The sequence below is a fragment of the Sciurus vulgaris genome (genome assembly GCF_902686455.1).
Source record: "Sciurus vulgaris genome assembly, chromosome: 4".
Lineage (NCBI taxonomy): Eukaryota > Metazoa > Chordata > Mammalia > Rodentia > Sciuridae > Sciurus > Sciurus vulgaris.
In genome coordinates, this window is record NC_136464.1 from 49,873,698 (window position 1) to 49,890,918 (window position 17,221).

At 51.4% G+C, this 17,221-nt stretch overlaps 1 protein-coding gene across 4 annotated transcripts in view; it reads left to right on the forward strand.

Annotated features, from left to right (window-relative positions):
* The window catches only part of DLG5 (discs large MAGUK scaffold protein 5), a 100,559-nt gene that overhangs the window by 36,684 nt on the left and 46,654 nt on the right, over nucleotides 1-17,221 (forward strand). For 2 of the 4 annotated variants that reach the window (XM_079138784.1, XM_079138787.1), the window contains exons 2-5: nucleotides 5,129-5,197; nucleotides 8,420-8,582; nucleotides 10,345-10,488; nucleotides 11,146-11,329. In XM_079138784.1, the coding sequence (XP_078994910.1) occupies nucleotides 5,129-5,197; nucleotides 8,420-8,582; nucleotides 10,345-10,488; nucleotides 11,146-11,329 (560 nt within the window). Of the gene's footprint in view, nucleotides 1-539; nucleotides 565-5,128; nucleotides 5,198-7,385; nucleotides 7,511-8,419; nucleotides 8,583-10,344; nucleotides 10,489-11,145; nucleotides 11,330-17,221 lie in introns of those variants that run through there. The other 2 variants (XM_079138785.1, XM_079138786.1) reach the window with 2 other exon arrangements.

Below are 17,221 nucleotides of genomic sequence, written 5' to 3' on the forward strand. Positions count from 1 at the left end.
CTGCTTGCTAGCTTTGTGGCCTTCAGTGAGTTATGTGGCCTCTCTGGGCCTACGGGAAGATGAGCTGGTCATTGTCTGTCTGTAGGGTTCTCAGGGGGATTACATGAAATGATGCGGATTGGGGCCCGGGTTCTGGAGTTGACTGCCTAGGGTTCTGTACTAAGTGGCTCTACCATGATCTCAAGCAAGTGGCTTAATTTTTGTAACCTGAGTTTTCTCCTCTGTAAAAGGGACCTAATGACAACCTCAGGGTTAGTATGGAGTTAACTGAGGCAATGCATACAAGGTGCTTAGCACAGTCGCCACCACTGAAGTGCTCAGTACCTATTAGCTGCTGTTACTATTATTAGAGAGTGCCATACAGTCTGGCAGTTTGCCTCTCTGACCTGTGACCTCATCATTATGTCATGGCTTTCCATTTAGGCAATCCGGGAATCACGAAGGGCAAGGTGGGAGGGGCCTCTGCAGGCCTGGTTTGCCATGATCACAACAGCTAACACCCAGGACACTGGCAGTGCCAGGTGTGTTTTAAGCACTTTTCATCTACTGACTTGGCTCCATGAGGTAAGCGTTCCTACATCCCATTTTACAGGCGGACATATGGAGGTACAGAGAGACTGAGCAACTTGCCTGAGGGCACGCAGCTGATGAGGGGCAGAGTTGGAGTTGAATTCAGGCCAGCCGACATGTGCTAGTTGTTCTGAGTTCTAGTTGCTCACATCTCATTTGGCCCTGAGGCTCAGAGAGGCGAAGGGCACGCCCCTAAGTCTCACAGGCATTGAGCAGCCTTTGGACTCCTGAGCCCTTGCTTGTCTCCTTCAAAATCTTGCCCAGGGCCGCAGAGCACTCAGGGCGCCTGGAGGCGGGCTTGTGGTACACGTGCTAGTCAGGGAGCGATTGGGGTGTGGGCTCCTCGGGTGTGAGCTGGAAGAGGCAGCAGGGTGGGGCAGGCACCTGTGGTAACTCCAGCTCTGTCTTTCCCCCTGGAACCTGCAGGGAATAGCAACTTTCCTTCTCCCACCCCTTCCCCTGGTGATTGAGCTGGAGGGGAGCCTCCCTGTGACCCTGGCCCTCAGGTGGGCCACCTTCATCCTGCTGGCTCCGGGCCTTTCTGCAGGTGGAGAACTCTGCTGGTCAAGCTGGAGCAAGCCCCTCCAGCGTTGCAGGGTGGTTTAGTCTCCAGGTGATCCCAGGGTGCGTGAGGGACACACTCTCATCTCTTCTGGGCCTGGCAGGCTGCCCGAGGGGCCTGGGAGGCTGGGGTGTTCCCTTATCGCTGGGGTGATTTTACTGGAAGTTCTTTTTGAAGTGGTCTCCATGACCCAATGGGGCTGAGTCACAGAGTAAACAGAATAAGCAGGGCCTGGGCTCTTGCGAAGGATGCAGACAATGCCTGGGGCTGGGTCAGCCCCACAGGGCCACCAGGCCGGCTCCCTTCCAAAGGCTTCCGCCTCCCCCAGGGCTCAGAGGAGGCTTGGATTTGATGGGCTGCGGGCCATGTGCCCTGGGGGCTCTAGGAGTACAGCGTCTCAGGCTCCTCCCAAACCCGCCCTTCGTCCAGGTCCCTTGGCAATCGCTCTGACAGTAAAGATTCCCCACGGATGACCTCTGTCCCACACGTCCATCTGAAGCTGGCCCCTAGCTCCTGTCTTCTAGAAATGTTTCCACCTCACTTCACTTTCTCTGGGCAGCAAGTGGGAGTTGAGGGCCAGCACCCTGTAGCCCTGCAGGTGTCTGTGTGGTGGGGGAGCCAGGCTGATCCTGTAGTCCTCAGTGACCGGGGCCTTTCTATGAGGTGGACCCTGTCTGGGGGCTCAGCATTTCACTTGGGTGGGTGACGAGGTGGAGGTGGAGGGGACTTAGGGGACCCAGGGGAATTGTCACCCCCCCCTTAGGTTGGGCCAGGGCAGAACGAGGGGCTGAGCAGGGAGGGCATCTGTGGATGCTTGGCCGCTATGGGACTCCTGTTGGCCTCCGAATGCGATTGTGAAACCCCAAAGGTTGATGACGCCTGACACCCACCCCTCAGCCTCAGGAAGGGAAGCCTCTGACTTTGAAAGGACACCCGTGACTGGGGATGAGGGGAGAGTCTCTCCTTTTGCTTTTTCCAGACAGTCCTGACCACACAGGCCTGGAAGACAACAATAGCTGCAGAGACAAAGCATTACCAAGACAATGTCGTCCCTGGGCCTTTCCCCGCTTTGTGACGTCCAAGGCTCTGGGAACATTGTGATAACTGGACCCTGTCCAATGTTAATCACGACCCCCACTGGCCCCAGGGAACCCTGCCAGCTGCCTGGGGTGGGGTGGGGCGATGCCCAGAGATGCAGATAAAGATGTCATGCCGCCCTGGGTCAGGCCCCAGAGCCCAGTCGGGGCTTTGGGGACAGGGAAGAGGAACAGAATGTATTGGTTGGCCCGTGGACTCCCCCAGCTAGGGAGGGAGGTGGGTGGAGAGAAGAAAGGGCGCCTGCCAAGTTTAATTAACAGTGGAAACTCGCCATGGGGAGGAGAGAGACGATCTGAAGAGGAGGGCGGTTTACTGGAAGATGGGGCACTGCTGGTGCCAGTAACGAGAAAGGAGCAAGGCGTTCCGTTCCGTTCCTGCAGTGCAGGGACCAGGGCGCTGGCCGCCCGTGTCCCAGGCAGGGTTGAGTTGAACACAGGGGTTTCTGGAGGTGTGAGTTGGAGAGTTTATCTGAACCTGCTTTCCTGAGTAGGCATCTTATGAAAACAGCCCACCACGTGTGTGCCAGCCTTCCTTGCCCCCACAGAGAAAAAGAAGATCGAATTTAAAAGATGACGGTTGAGGTTAGATTGTAGACATTGTGTCAGTGGGTGGCTTGAAGTACATTGAACTTATCGTGATGGGAAGAGAGATGATTTGAAAAATTTGTGAATCTCCTTGTTTTAATGAGAACAAAAATGTAGGGATATTAAATGCACATCAAACCGAATAGCAGCGAACCGGGTGTGGTGGCGCACACCTGTAATCCCAGCGACTTGGGAGACTGAGGCAGGAGAATTGCAAGGTCAAGGCCAGCCTCAGCAGCTTAGCAAGACCCTGCCTCAAAATAAAAATGTAAAGCGCTGAGGGTGTAGCTCAGTGGTAGAGCACCCCAGGTTTAGTCCCCAGAACTGCAAACAAAAACAACTAAACAACCAGCTAATAGTGTGGGTTGGGCTTGAAAAAACAGGAAGCTGAACATGGCTTATTCGCTCTTAGTAGGATCATGTAATTTCAGGGTGGAATGGGGTATTTTGGTTCCATCTCCCTTCACCTGCTCCAGGTGAGTGCTGGCCCCGCGTCTTCCCTTCCCTGACCTTTCATCCTGAGGCAGCCCAGTATGCAGACTGTTCCTGCATCAGCCCTGTTCCCATCTCTGCCCTGGAGACCATGGGGAGCACACTTAATCCCTCTGACATGCCATTGGAAGACAAGGCACCTTCCCGTTCCCTTCAGTCCCTGCTAAACCCTCAGGTTCTTAGAGATTCACAGGAAACTTGATAACGAGGCTGTTGGTCCTTCCTGGCCACTGGCCTAGTTCTTGCCCTTCCTAAAGTCCCTGTTTTCTGGTTTTCTTTCTCCTTTTTCTCTTTCTGACTGGCATGCTTGTGAGCTCACTGGCATGCCTCCATTCCAAGACTGTCTCTCTAACCTTCATATATATGGTCCTCGCCCTCCACACAAAGTGTCCCTGTCCCTTGGGGGTCTCCTCCCTCAGCCTCAGAACCTCTTCCTCCAGGGAGCCCCCCTGCCTCCTCTCCCCCTCCCCGTTTCACCCATCCCTTCACCCCTTTCCCTTCTGAGGGTGTGTAGTTACCAGTGGAGACGGAAGAGAACCCTTAAATCTGGCCTCGCGTTTCTGCTTCTGGAGCCCAAGATCTCATTAGTTCTTGCAGCCTTCTGACCCAAAGCCCTGAGACTTGTTGCCCTAATCCTTTCCTGCAAAATCCCATCTCTGGCTCACCCACCCTACTCAGTCTGTACCCTTCTTCGTTGTGTGGTTCTTTGGTCCCAAGAACAAGACATTGTATTCCTCCCTTCTTTTTTTTTTTTTTGTGGGACCTGCCATCTCTTCCTGTTGTGCTTTTTGCGACTCCCAGTCTGGCATTCCAGTGGACCCAGCTTGCCCTCTTTTAAAATTTTGCATTAAGCTGTGGCCATGATGAGCAAAGCTCACTCTTCATTTGCACTCCCCAATGGGAAACTGGTGGAATGGGACAGGTCAGGACCTTGTGAATGATGGGGCTGAACCTGTCCATCATACAGATTGAGAAGTGGAGGCGGGAAGACTGGAGCGATTTGCTCAGTATCACCCGCTTCTGTCTGGTTCTTAAACAGAACCAGCTCAGAAGCTGAGCTTCCTGATCCAGAGGTTTTCCCTGATGCCAGGCAGGTCATATCTGGTTTTGAAAAGATTGGAATTGAAACCAAACCCCCTGGAATGAACAACAGCAAATGTGAATGCTCCCCTTCCCCCACTCCATGCTACTACTCTCTGGCTTTGGTGATAGTATAATTGCTTAGAATTTTTTGAGTGATTTTTTTTTTTTTTTTTTTTTTTGTGCTGGAGATTCGACCCAGGCCTCAGGCATGCTAAGCACATGCTCTGCCACTGAGCTACACTGCCAGTAGACAACTTTTATTAAGGGGACAGACACTGACTAAATCACTGAGGCTAGGACATAAGAGCAGGACAGCCAGGGAAGGAGTAGCGTTGGCTGGTGTTGAATGCATGCTGCTGCCCTCAGCGTGGAAGCCAGCCATGTTGACAAAGCTCTAGAGGAAAGCCCACCCCCACTGTGACTAGCTTGTGCTTCCCGGCTAAGCTTTCCCCCCCCCAGGTGTCCCAGCAGGAGGCCAGTTGGACGACTGCAGTTCCCTCTGCCCATCAGTTTCTGGAGCAGGCACATGGGGACACAGTGAGGCAGAAGGCTGACCGGAGACCCCAGAGTCCAGCTGCTGCCAGCTGCACCTCCATTTTGAGTGCAGGTCTCCGGTCCCTGGTGTGGTACCGGCTCAGAGCCTCACGTTGACTGCAGGTTGGCTGCTCTGCCAGGGCTTGGGGAATGGACAAGTGGCCCCTGTGGGGTGGTTAACAAATGGTCTCCCTTCTGTCCCCAGGCTCCACCTACAGTGTCCTGTCCATCATGCCCTCCGACTCAGAGAGCAGCAGCTCCCTCAGCAGTGTGGGTGAGTACCACCGCCCACGCCCTCCTTCCTGCAGGACAGCAGATGGTCAGGGGTCTGGGTGTGAGCGGGGCAGCCCTGAACGGTTCTGGCCTGGGAAGTTGACCCTCCTTGCCAGGTCATTCTTGGGGTGGTCTCTGTTGATGCTGTTCACATTCTCTCTTGGTGGCAAAAATCCAGCCCTTGTTCTAGGAGGGGTGGGCGTGGAGGGGGCATGTGTTTTGCCTTTTCATTTTGTTAGGGCATCCGCTTTCTCAGTGAGCCTGTCCTCACCTGTCACACACTTCAAAGCACTTTCATAGTACTTTTTTTTTCATAGTACTTTAGTGACCACTCTCTGTGATACCAACCCCTTTTGGGGCTTCCCTCTGTAAGAAAGGCAAAGGACCCTGGGGACAGGGACAGCCAATCCGAGCTTAATTGGATGTTTCCCTGAGCCTGGGTTCCAGAAGTCTGAAAAGTGAGGCCAGCCCTGCCTCAGTTCTCTAGGGACGTGCCAGCAGAAGGTCATGAGGTACTCACAGCCTTCCAGCACCTCAGGCCCGTTCCCTGTGTTGAGCTCTGGGGTGGTCTCTGTTGTCCCCGCTGACTGTGATGGATGAATACATTTTTAGCACTGTCTTGAGGTTTTGAACTGGAAGGGCTCACAGAGGTCCTCTGGTTCAGTTATTTTACTTTCTCACTCTATTAAGAGTGAGAAAACTAACCCAGGGGGATGTTTCATGCCTGAGATTCTAGAACTGGCCAGGGGCGTTGTCCTATTATCAGTTCACTTCCTCAACTCCTCTCGTATGCCCGGGGTGGGCGTGGGATGGGGGGCAGATATGTTCCCTTCGCTCCTGGATCTTAGGGCCTGCAGGGGACAGTGACTGTTAGGGTACAGGAGGTGGGTGTGCTGAGAGGGGTTGACAGGTACCAGCATGAGTTCTCCGGGGCTGACACAGGAAGGTGCCCCAGACCAGATGCTTCACCAACAGAAATACCATCTCATGGGTCTGGAGGCCAGAAGTCTAGGATCAGAGTGGGGCAGGCCATGCTCTCTGAAGGTGCCGGGAAGGATCTGTTCCAGGCCCCTCCCCGAGCTCCTCCTGATTTGCCCATGGTCCTTGGCGTGTTGGCTTTGGATGTATTGTCCTTATCTCTTCCTGCTCATGCATGCGTGTGTGTGTGTGTGTCTGTGTCTGTACACGTGTGTTTCTACACATTTCACCTTCTTACAAGGACACTGGTCCTATTGGTTTAGAGGCCCACCTGGCTGCAATATGACCTCATTTTAACTTGCTTATCTGTAAAAGACCCTATTTCCAAATAAGGTGCCCCTTCACGTTTGCTGGATTAGTGCTTAAACATCTTTTGGGGACCATGATTCAACCCATAACCCTCTCTCTAGGGTTCAGGGAGGACTCTGTGGGGACCAGAACCCAGAGCTCCCCCCAGGGTCCCGCACCGCAGACTGACGGTCCTTCGAGATGTTGTCACATGTGGTAGGGGAGGTAGGGAGGTGTGGGGGTAGCGCCTGTGCTCTGGGCCAGTGCCGGTGCTCTCCTCTTGTCCTGGCTAATCGTGGGAGTTTGTCACTTATCTCACCTCGCTGGGCCTCATTTCTTCACCTGTAAGGTGGGGAGCATGCTATGGCTCCCACCTGTGGGGTGGTTGTGGTGGTTAAATTAATGCCTGGGAGGTCAGCCTTGGCTGCTGTTGTGTGGGTGGGAGTGACTGAGCTCCGGAACCGGCTCTGCTGGGTGCTCACTGGTGTTTTCAGCCCACGGTCTGGGTCGGTAGGTGCTCTGTAGGTAATTTTCCTTTGGAATCGATGAGTGAGTGAGTGAGTGGTAGGCATGCCCAGAAGGGGCATCAGGTGTGTTCAAAGGAAGCCTCACCTGTCATAGTCAGGTAAGTTACTGTGAAGCAGGTGATTCGGAGCCTCACCAGCCCGACCTCCAGAGCTGCTGGGGGCAGGAGTGAGGCCGGTCTCGTGGGGCCAGGGGAAGGAAGGCTGCCAGAGCTGGGCGCAGAGCTGCTTCGAGGAGCAGGGATACTCCCGGGTGACGCTGGCCCCCGGCCCACTTCCTGAGAACGTTCTGACCCTGCATGCTGGCCCGCAGCACAGGCATCCTGGCTGTTGTGGCTTTTAAATAAGAGCACTTCAGGGGTTCTAGAACCAGATGGCTGACACCACCGACACTGGCCAGGTATAGGGCTGAGGCACCCGTGCTCTTGGACTTCCTGGCACTCCTCGAAGGAGCCAAGCCCTGGCTCTTGTCCTGGGGGACGCTTGGTTCACACAAGCCGTCATCCTCCAGGGATCTGCAGGAGGTGGGTGAGTAGGATGCACGGAGGGGCAGAAGCTGTGTGGCCTGCTGTCTGCACATCCCGGGGTTAGTCGGCCTCCCTGATCCCATGCGGGGGCTGCTGTGAGCTCGTCTCTGAGGGTTAGAGGACGCATTAGGTGGAGGTATCAGTAGTGCCGACCGTAAAGCGCCACCGATTCGCCTTTTCCTGGATATCTGAGTGGAGCGCTTTCTCCCTAGAGGGATGGGCTGTGTTTTTCCTAGAGATGGATTTGGACCTTGTCAGAGGCGGCGGTGGCATCGTCCTTAGTAGGCACATAGGCATGGCAGTCCCTTCAGATGCTTTTGGTCCAGGGACTGGCGGTGAGGGTGTGGTTTGGGCTGGGCAGTCGCCAGCCCCAGGGCTTATCTGCATCCCATTATATCTGGCTCAACTGTGAGCTAGCTGCCTCCTCCAAGCCGGCGCTCCAGGACTGGCGAGGGCAGGTCCAGCAGAGGTAGGGGACAGCTGTGGTGGGGAGGACAGGAACGTGGCCATGGGCCCCTGCCTTGGGGCAGCTGCCCTGCTCCTTGGGAGCTTTGCTGGGTTCCAAGCATGCCCTCCTCCTCAGCTCTTTGTTCAGGGCTCAGAGTTGTCTCTCCTGCCCCTTGTGCCATGCCCGGGGCTGGGGGATAGCTAGCATTTCTAGACCAGGCAGAGCAGCAAGAATTGGGGCCACAGAGTTCCATCCTGGAGGTGTCAAAGCTGGTTGGGGAGAGGGTGGATGTCCTCAGCCAAGGCCAGGCAGCCTGGCCTCAGCTGTCTGTGCTGTGTTCTCTCCTGGGAAGGGGGAGACGCTGCAGGAGCCACCTTGTGGGGCCATGAGCAGCTAACACAAGCCACAAGCTCCTGAGTGCTGTCCAAGTGCAAGTTCACTGGTGTAACTGCCCACAGGCACCACCGGGAAGGCGCCGTCCCCACCGCCCCTCCTTACCGACCGGCAGGCAAACGAGAAGGTGGAGAACCTGTCCATTCAGCTGCGGCTGATGACCCGCGAGAGGAACGAGCTGCGCAAACGCCTGGCCTTTGCGACCCATGGGACGACCTTTGATAAGAGGTACTAATCGCACCTGCCCAGCCTCATGGGCAGGGGTCACTGTGCTGACGTTGGTGCCGTCCCCTCACGCACTTATCCTTAGCTCCCAGGGCCCGGGCTGCACTGCCAGGGTGTCTGAACCCCCATCCCTAAGTGCTCCCTAGAGGCAGAACCTGGAGGCTGCAGCGGGGGAGCCGATAGACAGGCTTGTCCTGCTCTGTCCAGATAAAAACAGAGCCTGTGGCCGGAATCCCACTGTTCAGAGATTGAGAAGGCAGTGTGTGTCCTCATCAGGCCTTTGGAGAGGCCTTCCTGGTCCGAAGGTGGGCTCTGTGTGTGAGTGTGGTGTACGTCCCTGCCTCTGTCTCTTAGAAGACCCCAGCCTGCCTCGTTGTTGGATGGAACTTTCTGTGGTTTGTAAAGACTTTAACTCTTCTCTGCCACCTCTGTCTTAGGAAGGGTATAATCCACCTGGTGTTTTTGTATTTGAAGAAAATTTTTGCTTCTTGTGTTGGGATTCAGAGGTAAATGCCAGGGCCACCACCGAGTGGGACACAGAGAGAGTCTTTATGTACTTGCGTGATCCAGGAGGACTTCCTGAAGGAGGAGGGACAGAGAGCCATTTATCCTTTAGCTCTCAGGCTGGGGTAGGAGGGGGGTTCTTGAGGCAGAGAATTGGTTTGTAGAGAATTGGTTTGAACACTTTGATTTAACCTCTTTTAGGAAAGGGTCTGTGCTTCTGGTATATGTTAGGGCCGCAAAACCTGGTTCTTGAGGTGGTTTTTAGGAAGATACGCCCCTTAGTCAGAGACAGAAAGGCAGGATGAGGGAACCGTGGACCTCCTCACACGAGTGGGCATGCTGTGGCTCAAGGGCCAAATGCAGCCCGCTTGTTTCACAAAGTTCTTTGGTATGTAGCCGGGTTCATTTGTTTACAAGCATCTGAGGCTGCTTGTGTGCTGTAAGGCAGAGTCTAGTGGTTATAACAGGTACTGTAGCCCACAAAGCATAAAGTGTTTGCTATCTGGCCCTTTACAAAAAAATGTTTGCTGATCTCTCTCTCTATGGAAGGGATTCTCAAACTTAAACATGTACAAAATTCCCCAGAGGGCTGCAGAATGCTGGTTAAAGCACACTTTGCTAGTTAACCTTCCCTCTCTCTCTAGCATGTGATTCAGGAGGTCTGAGACTAGGCCTGAGAATTTGCATTTCTGACAAGTTCCCAGGTGATACCAATGCTATAATTTTGGGAGCTCCACTTTGAGAACCAGTGTTCTTGGCTAGTGTTTTCAACCTTGGTTGCACGTTAGAATCCCCTGGGGAATTTAAAAAGAAATTTGGGCCAGGGTATGTGTCTCAATGGTAGAGCACTTCCCTGGCATGTGTGAGGCCTGGGGTTCAATTCCTAGCACTGGGGGAAGAAAAAAGTCCTGATGTCTAGGTCCTACCCCCAGAGGTGCTAACATAACGGGGTTTGTCATTGTTTTGACCTGTACCCAAGATTGAGAATCAGTGTTCTGAATACAGGAGAAACTTCATCACAGGTTGCTGGTACACCCAGACTTCTGGAACCTCCTGGAAAACAAGGCAGCCCCTTCTTGGCTCTCCAAGAGAGACAAGCTCAGGCAGCCAAGGCTACTTCCATCTGAGGGATCCTGCTTCTGCTGGTCTGGGGAGCTGGGATAGTTGAGTTTAGCAAGCGCCAGGAGGTGGGAGGCACTGGCCCTAGGTCAGTGTGACTCTTGGGGCCTGTGTTCATGGGGCTGTTTGCTCTTGGGGCCAGGCCCTACCACAGACTGAATCCTGACTATGAGAGGCTGAAGATCCAGTGTGTGCGGGCCATGTCGGACCTGCAGAGTCTGCAGAACCAGCACACCAATGCCTTGAAGAGGTGCGAGGAGGTGGCCAAGGAGACAGACTTCTACCAGTGAGTGCACCTGTGCGATGGAGCCCAGCACCCGCACAACAGCTGCTTTCTGCCCTTCTTTATCTCTGGACCTGTGCCAGGGGCTCTGGTTGTAGTCCTGCCTTCTGCAAGAGGAATTATACCTTCGGGTTTCCATTTTCCTAAGTGTAAAGGGAGAATGTTAACCCTTCACATCATCTTGCCAGCTGCAGAAGTTGGGTAGATTAGGAGAGCAATGTGAACATGAGGCAGGAGGCCAGGCAGATCGCTGGGACTCTGGGTCTCTGTCCAGGGGCCTCACTGCACCTCGTTCCTGTGGGACAGGCCTGCTCTCCTTGGGTCTTCTGGCCCCCTCACAGGATATTTGCCTTCTGATGTTTTCTGAGGCCCCAGTACCTGGAGGAAACCAGGTCTGTGCCAGGTGGGGGCTTGTGTCTTTTCCCTGTGACACGTATGCCCCTTTTCATGCCAGGTTTTTAAAAAGTGGTTTGAGTCTTTTTGGAATTTGGAAGTTTGCAGGCTTTGATCTGTGTCTTGAGTGCTGCTGGCCTGGTTGCTGTGGGCTCCTGTCTGGGGTTTTTACTGGGAACTTGGGGTCCTGGAGGGGCTGGCAGTGCCTGAAGGTGGGGGTGTTAGATTCTGCATGGGACTCACTATGTATGTGTGTGGGGGGTCCAGCACACTCCACAGCCGGCTCCTGAGTGACCAGACTCAGCTGAAGGATGATGTGGACATGCTGAGGCGGGAGAATGGGCAGCTGCTGCGCGAGCGGAACCTGCTGCAGCAGTCCTGGGAAGACATGAAGCGGCTCCACGAGGAGGACCAGAAGGAGATTGGAGACCTCCGGGCACAGCAGCAGCAGGTAGGGCTGGGCGACTGGGGGCAGACCAAGGTCAACCATCCACCTGTTCTCCCACCCGCCCATTCACCCAGTTTTTTATTCACAGGAGGTGGGAGGCACTGGCCCTAGGTCAGTGTGACTCTTGGGGCCTGTGTTTTGGGTTGTCCACCTCGTGTGAGACTCTGGGATGTGTGAACGCTCGGCCCTTGCTCTCCTGGAAGCTGCAGCCCAGGAGGGAGACCAGTGTTAACCACACGTATTGCATGTCATTGTGAACATTGCAGGGGCTACTCGCAATGGAGGGCGTACTGTTTGGAACGCCACACAAGGGGGCAGGTAGCAGAGACATTGGATTGAGTCTGAGGTTGGGAAATCTTAGCTTATTTCCCAGTGTGGATCTTGTGAGATTTATAGATGGAAAGAAGTTTGGAAATATTAGAGCCCTGTGCAAATGAGAAGTGGAGCGGTCCACTTAACACTTTTCGGTGGGAGTGTGGCCTCTTGCTCTTGATGCTCCCTGCGTTCCGAGAAAGTCTCCTCCTTTACCTGGGCCAGCCTATGGTTCACATGCACAGAGGTATGAGCAGTGGACTGCTCAGCACTGACTTCTGTGAGTGATGTGGGCCAAGTTCTTCCCCTCCTGTGGCTTGCAGTCTGGAATAGCTCCACTGCTCAGGGGTGTGGAAAGAGCTTGTACAGGCTCCCTCTGAGGTTGGTGGGGGATATGGGGTTGGGAGAAATTCCCGAGGAGAGATGGTTCCTCTAAGCACTGCAGCAGTCTGACAGAGCAGAGAACAACTCCCCAGCAGAGAGCATTTACAGGAGTCTTAAGTAAGCTGTTATAATTGAAACTTACCTGTTAATTTAGCATGTTGCTTTTCCTGCCTTCTTTTCATTTACAATTAGAAAATTTTAAATGCAAAGCAGTTATAAAGTTGTAGACAGTTTGTATGTATAGTACAGGGTCGCCCCACTGCCTCATCATTCAAGAGTCATTTGCCAGCCTCTGCCTCTTCACGCCCAGATGCGCTCCTGTTTGTTTCTTAAGGATCTTCTCCCATACCACAGAAATGCAGATATTAATGTTGACACACGATTGCCAGCTCATCATCAGACCCTGTGGAGCTTTGCCAGTCTAGGAGTGTCTTTTATAGGGAAAGGATCCAGTTCAGAATAGCGCATTGCCTGCAGCTGTCACGTCTCTGCTCTCCTTCCATTGGGAGCAATTTCCCAGACCTTTCTTGACTTTCTTGACCTTGATTCTTTTGAAGGTTACAGGCCAGTTATTTTGTGGGATGTCCCTCGACTTGGATCTGTCTGATCCTCTTGATTTGATTCAATCTCTGCCTTTTTAATGGGAATATCCAAGAAGTGATGCTGTGGGCTTCTCATTGCATTCTCTCAATTGGGACTTGGTTTGTTTAGACCCAGTACTGATGGTGTTCTCTTTGGTCACTGGACCAAGTTGATGTCTCCTGCAGGCTTCTTCACTACAGAGTTCTTTCTTTTGTTCTTCCTACCCTTCCTCCTTTCTTGCTTCTGTTCTCTTGTTTCCACTTGAGTGGATTGTAATCCATTATGGCCAAGGGTAGCTTCTAAAAGCTATTTCTTGGGCTGGGGATGTAGCTCAGTGTTAGGGAGCTTGCCTAGCATGTGCAAGGTCCTGGGTTTGATCCTCAGCACACCACACACAATTAAAGTTTAAAATAAATACATAAAAATTAAATAAAAAGTAAAAGCTTGCTTCTCTATTCTTCCAACATGCCCCCTCGTTCTCTTAGCACTTTCTTGCTCTCTGCAAAAGAGCTATTCCAGTCTCATTTTACAGTTTCCCTGCCCTACCTCCTACTACTAGCCATTTATTTCTCCAGAGAGTCCTTATTCTTTTTAGTGGAGACTAATATTAAGAAGTAAGATGTGAGTGCTGGGTGTGCTTGTAGCTTTTGGAGTATCACCACTCCCAGACTCTTGCAAAGGACAGAGTAGGAAATACCTGGGTTCACACACAGTTCACATCTATGTTTCTGTATTTAGATATGGATTTTGAGAACCATGAGTTGGACTTAGTGGTGCTTGCCTGAAATCCAGCAACTCAGGAGGATCACAAGTTGCCTGTGCAACTTAGTGAGACCCTGTCTCAAAAAAGGACTGGGGTTGTAGCTTAGATGCAGAACACTCCTGCATTCAGTCCCCAGTACCACACACACACACACAAACCCAACAAAAACAGGAGTTCATACTGATGCTTCCAGTTTTAATCATCCAGGTTCATTCTAGTTTTCTCCCTTTTCATTTTTGTAACTCCCCTTTAAAACAACAGTGGGAAACCTGATTCCTGTTATTATTATTATTTTTTGGTACTGGGGATTGAATTCAGGGGCACTTAACCACTAAACCACATCCCCCGCCCTATTTCATATTTTGTTTAGAGACAGGGTCTCCCTGAGTTGCTTAGTGACTTGCCAAGTTGCTGAGACTGGCTTTGAACTTGAGATCCTCCTGCCTCAGTCTCCCGAGCCTCTGGGACTACAGGCATGTGCCTCCGTGCCTGGCTGATCCCTGTTATTCTTAATCTATTTACTTACATGATCAGTCCCTGCTGTATGTACCAACCTCCCTTCCCCTCTTCAGTCTTCCCCATACCAATTTCTTCTTGCCCTTCGTGAGTCCTCATACCCCCTACCTTGCCTCCATTAGTCCTTGACTCAATAGGACCCCTGCCTTAGCCCCTGTAGACTTTGATACCCTGTCAAAAGGCATCCCTCCTTCCCTCAAGTGTTGCTTCCTGTCTCACCTAATGACTTTAAGGTTAAATCTTTCAGAAAGAAGAAAGGATATGTCTTTCTTTTCATTTTTATGTTTTTGATTTTTGCAAAATATGTATTTTGGCAACAAATAACAAAAGAATCAATACAGAAATTTATTTTTTAAAATAGTTTTTTAGTTATAGATGGACACAATACCTTTTTAAATTTTCATGTGGTGCTGAGGTTCGAGCCCAGTGCATCATGTGCTAGGTGAGTGCTCTACCACTGAGCTATAGCCCCAGCCCCAGAAATTTAAAAAATAAGAAGTACACTTTCTGCAGAGTCTCACTTTGCAGAAATAACTATGAATAGTGTACTTTCAGGGTAAAGTTTAAGATTTTTATCTGTACCTGTAGAACCCTTTATATCTTATTGATTTATTTCATAAAATGAATCATAGTACATTTTTTTGCAAACTTTTTTCTTTTTTATTTTGTTTAATGTATCATGTTTGTCATTCTTAGTACAAATTCTACTTCATTGTTTTGCAAAGTACCGAGTCATTGGTTTAACCATTCTCCTGTTGATTGAGCCTTGGGCCGTTTTCAGTATTTTTCACCATGAACTCTATTCTATTGGAAAAACTTGCTTCCATCCTTTATTTTCTTTCTCTGGTATTTACTGAGGTTGTTTGTGGCGTACCCAGGGCAGGCTCAGTCAGGGACATGACACAGATGTACTTGGAGCTGTCCATAGTCTTTTTCATGGGTCCTTGATCCGGGGAATTGGTTATGTTGGTCCAGCATAGAGGCTGGGGCAGGGATATTTACCCTAAGCCTTGCAGGAGTCTTGGGGATGGAAAAAGTTCCTGAAGGGAAAATAAGTACAGGCTAGGGCAGCAGAGTTTACGCCGGGCCCAAGAGCCCTGCAGACCCCCAGGAGACTCCATCCATGCCTCCACCTGTGCTGGGGCCTCAACTGGGGACTGCAGGACTCCACCGTCTTCTCTGTCCACTTAGGGTTCAGGAAGTGTGTGGAGGGTGCTCTCGGAGCACTGCTTAAGGACAAAATGAGAAAGCCACGAAGGAGAAGGTACTGCCAGGGGTCTAGTCATACCACCTTGAATCCACTGAATTCCCTCTGAGGAGACCCTCCCTCCTGTGTCCACAGAGCTTCCTAAGGCTTTCATTTTTTTTCAGAGACAGAAAACATTAAAGAATCCTTTGGAGTATTCTGAAGCAGATAAAGAGGGAATTAGTTACTGTGGTGAATCAAAGTGCCCAAGGGACGGGAACAGCCAGCCCGAGCGTCTTCCCTGCTCTGGGTAGTGACTGCCCACCAGAGAGGTGGGCGGCCCCTCCCCATCTTCCCCTGCTCCCTGCTCTTGTTCCTTCACTTATTGCCTGCTGGTTTTCTTTACCCCTCCTCCAGTATAAACTTGGCTCAGTTAACCTTTGCCTTGGGGCTTAGTTTGGATTTTACTCTTCTTTGAAAGATTCATAGTTGCAAATGCGTTTGTGGCTCTTAGTCCAAGGGAAGTCCCACAGCCATGCTAGGATGTGTGAGAGTGGGGCTTTCTCGGTGTAGCAGAACTGGTCTCACGTGGTTGTCCTGGAGGCAAAATGATCCCACACATAAAGAACTGGCACCATGTGCCCGCGTGTTAAGCACTTGACCAACTGCTATCGTTATTGTTGTTCTAGACTTGTCAAGTCTGGAGTAAAATCTGCCTCATTGAGAATGTGGGGAAATTGAAACCCTTGTGCATTACTGGCAGGAAAGTAAAATAGTATAGTCACTGTGAAAATGGTGTTGAAGTTCCTCAAAAAACTCAAACAGTAGTTACCACATGATCAGTTCCTAGGTGTGTACCCAAGAGAACGGAACATAAGTGTCCACACAGAAACTAGGAGATATCAGTGTTTGTAACAGCATTATTCAGCAGCCCCAAATTGGGGGGGGACCCAAATGTTCACCCACTAATGAATGGTCTACTTATGTAAAATGTGGTTTATCTCCTGAATGGAAAATTATTTAGCATAAAAATAATATATGTGATAATACAGATGAACCTTGAAAGCATGGCAAATGTGTTAGCTTTCTGTTACTATAACCAGTATCTGAGATACTCAGTTCATTTGGAAGAAAGGTTTGTTTTTGCTCAGTTTTGAAGGTTTTAGTCCATAGTTGCTTGGCCCCCATTGCTTTTGGGCCTGTGGCAAAGCAATACGTCATGGTGGGAGTACATGGTGGAAGATGTTGCTCACTTCAGGGTAGCCAGGAAGCAAAGAGAGGGAGGAAGGGTGGGTTCCTAATGTCCCCTTGAGGTCATGTCCCCAGTGACCCTAAATCTTTCCACCGCCTCTCAGTGGCATTATAGCCTGGAGACAGACACTTTAAACATCACATGGGCCTTTGGAGGACGTTTCAGATCCAAACTACAGTAGCAAATGAAAGAAAATTGTCCCGAAGTACCACATGTTGTGATTTCAAGCATATGGAATATCTAGAATGGGGAAGTCCATAGAGGTGGTAGATTTGTGATCATCTTGGGTTGAGGTAGGAGGATGGGGAGTGAATGCTGATGGGGACAGGTTTTTTGGGGGATGGTGGCATTGCTCTGAAATTAGTGGGAACCTTGTGGATTCATATCCCTGTGTATATATGACAACTGCCGAGTTGCACCCCAAAAAGGGAGACTGGGACAAAGAAGGCTGTGTTTTCACCTTCATTTTAAAAGGAATATTTTCCTTTAAGTTTTCTCGTTTCCCATTCTCTGACTTCCTGAGGACCAACATGCTTTTTATACACATTCAGACTGCAGTTGTCCCTTCCCCATCCCTCTCTTCTCTCCCCCTTTCATATTTACCCTACAATTGATGTGGGAGGGTTTTTCTTCCTGCCCACCATCCCATTTTCTGCTGTCCTTTCTTCTGTATCGGTGGCCCTTGGTGGCAGGGTATGCGTGGGTAGGGTTCTGGATGAGCCCTGGTCATTGAGTTTCATCATATTAGTTCAGCCAGACTGGTGACCTTCAGCAAGTGCCACCCGCAGACCCCACCAGGGGAGGAGGCTTGGGAGCGATGGATGGGTTCTGTGAACTGTCAGGCTCTGGGGTAAGTGCCTGGCTTTGGAGTTACCAGGTGGTGGGCAGGCTAGCGGCAGA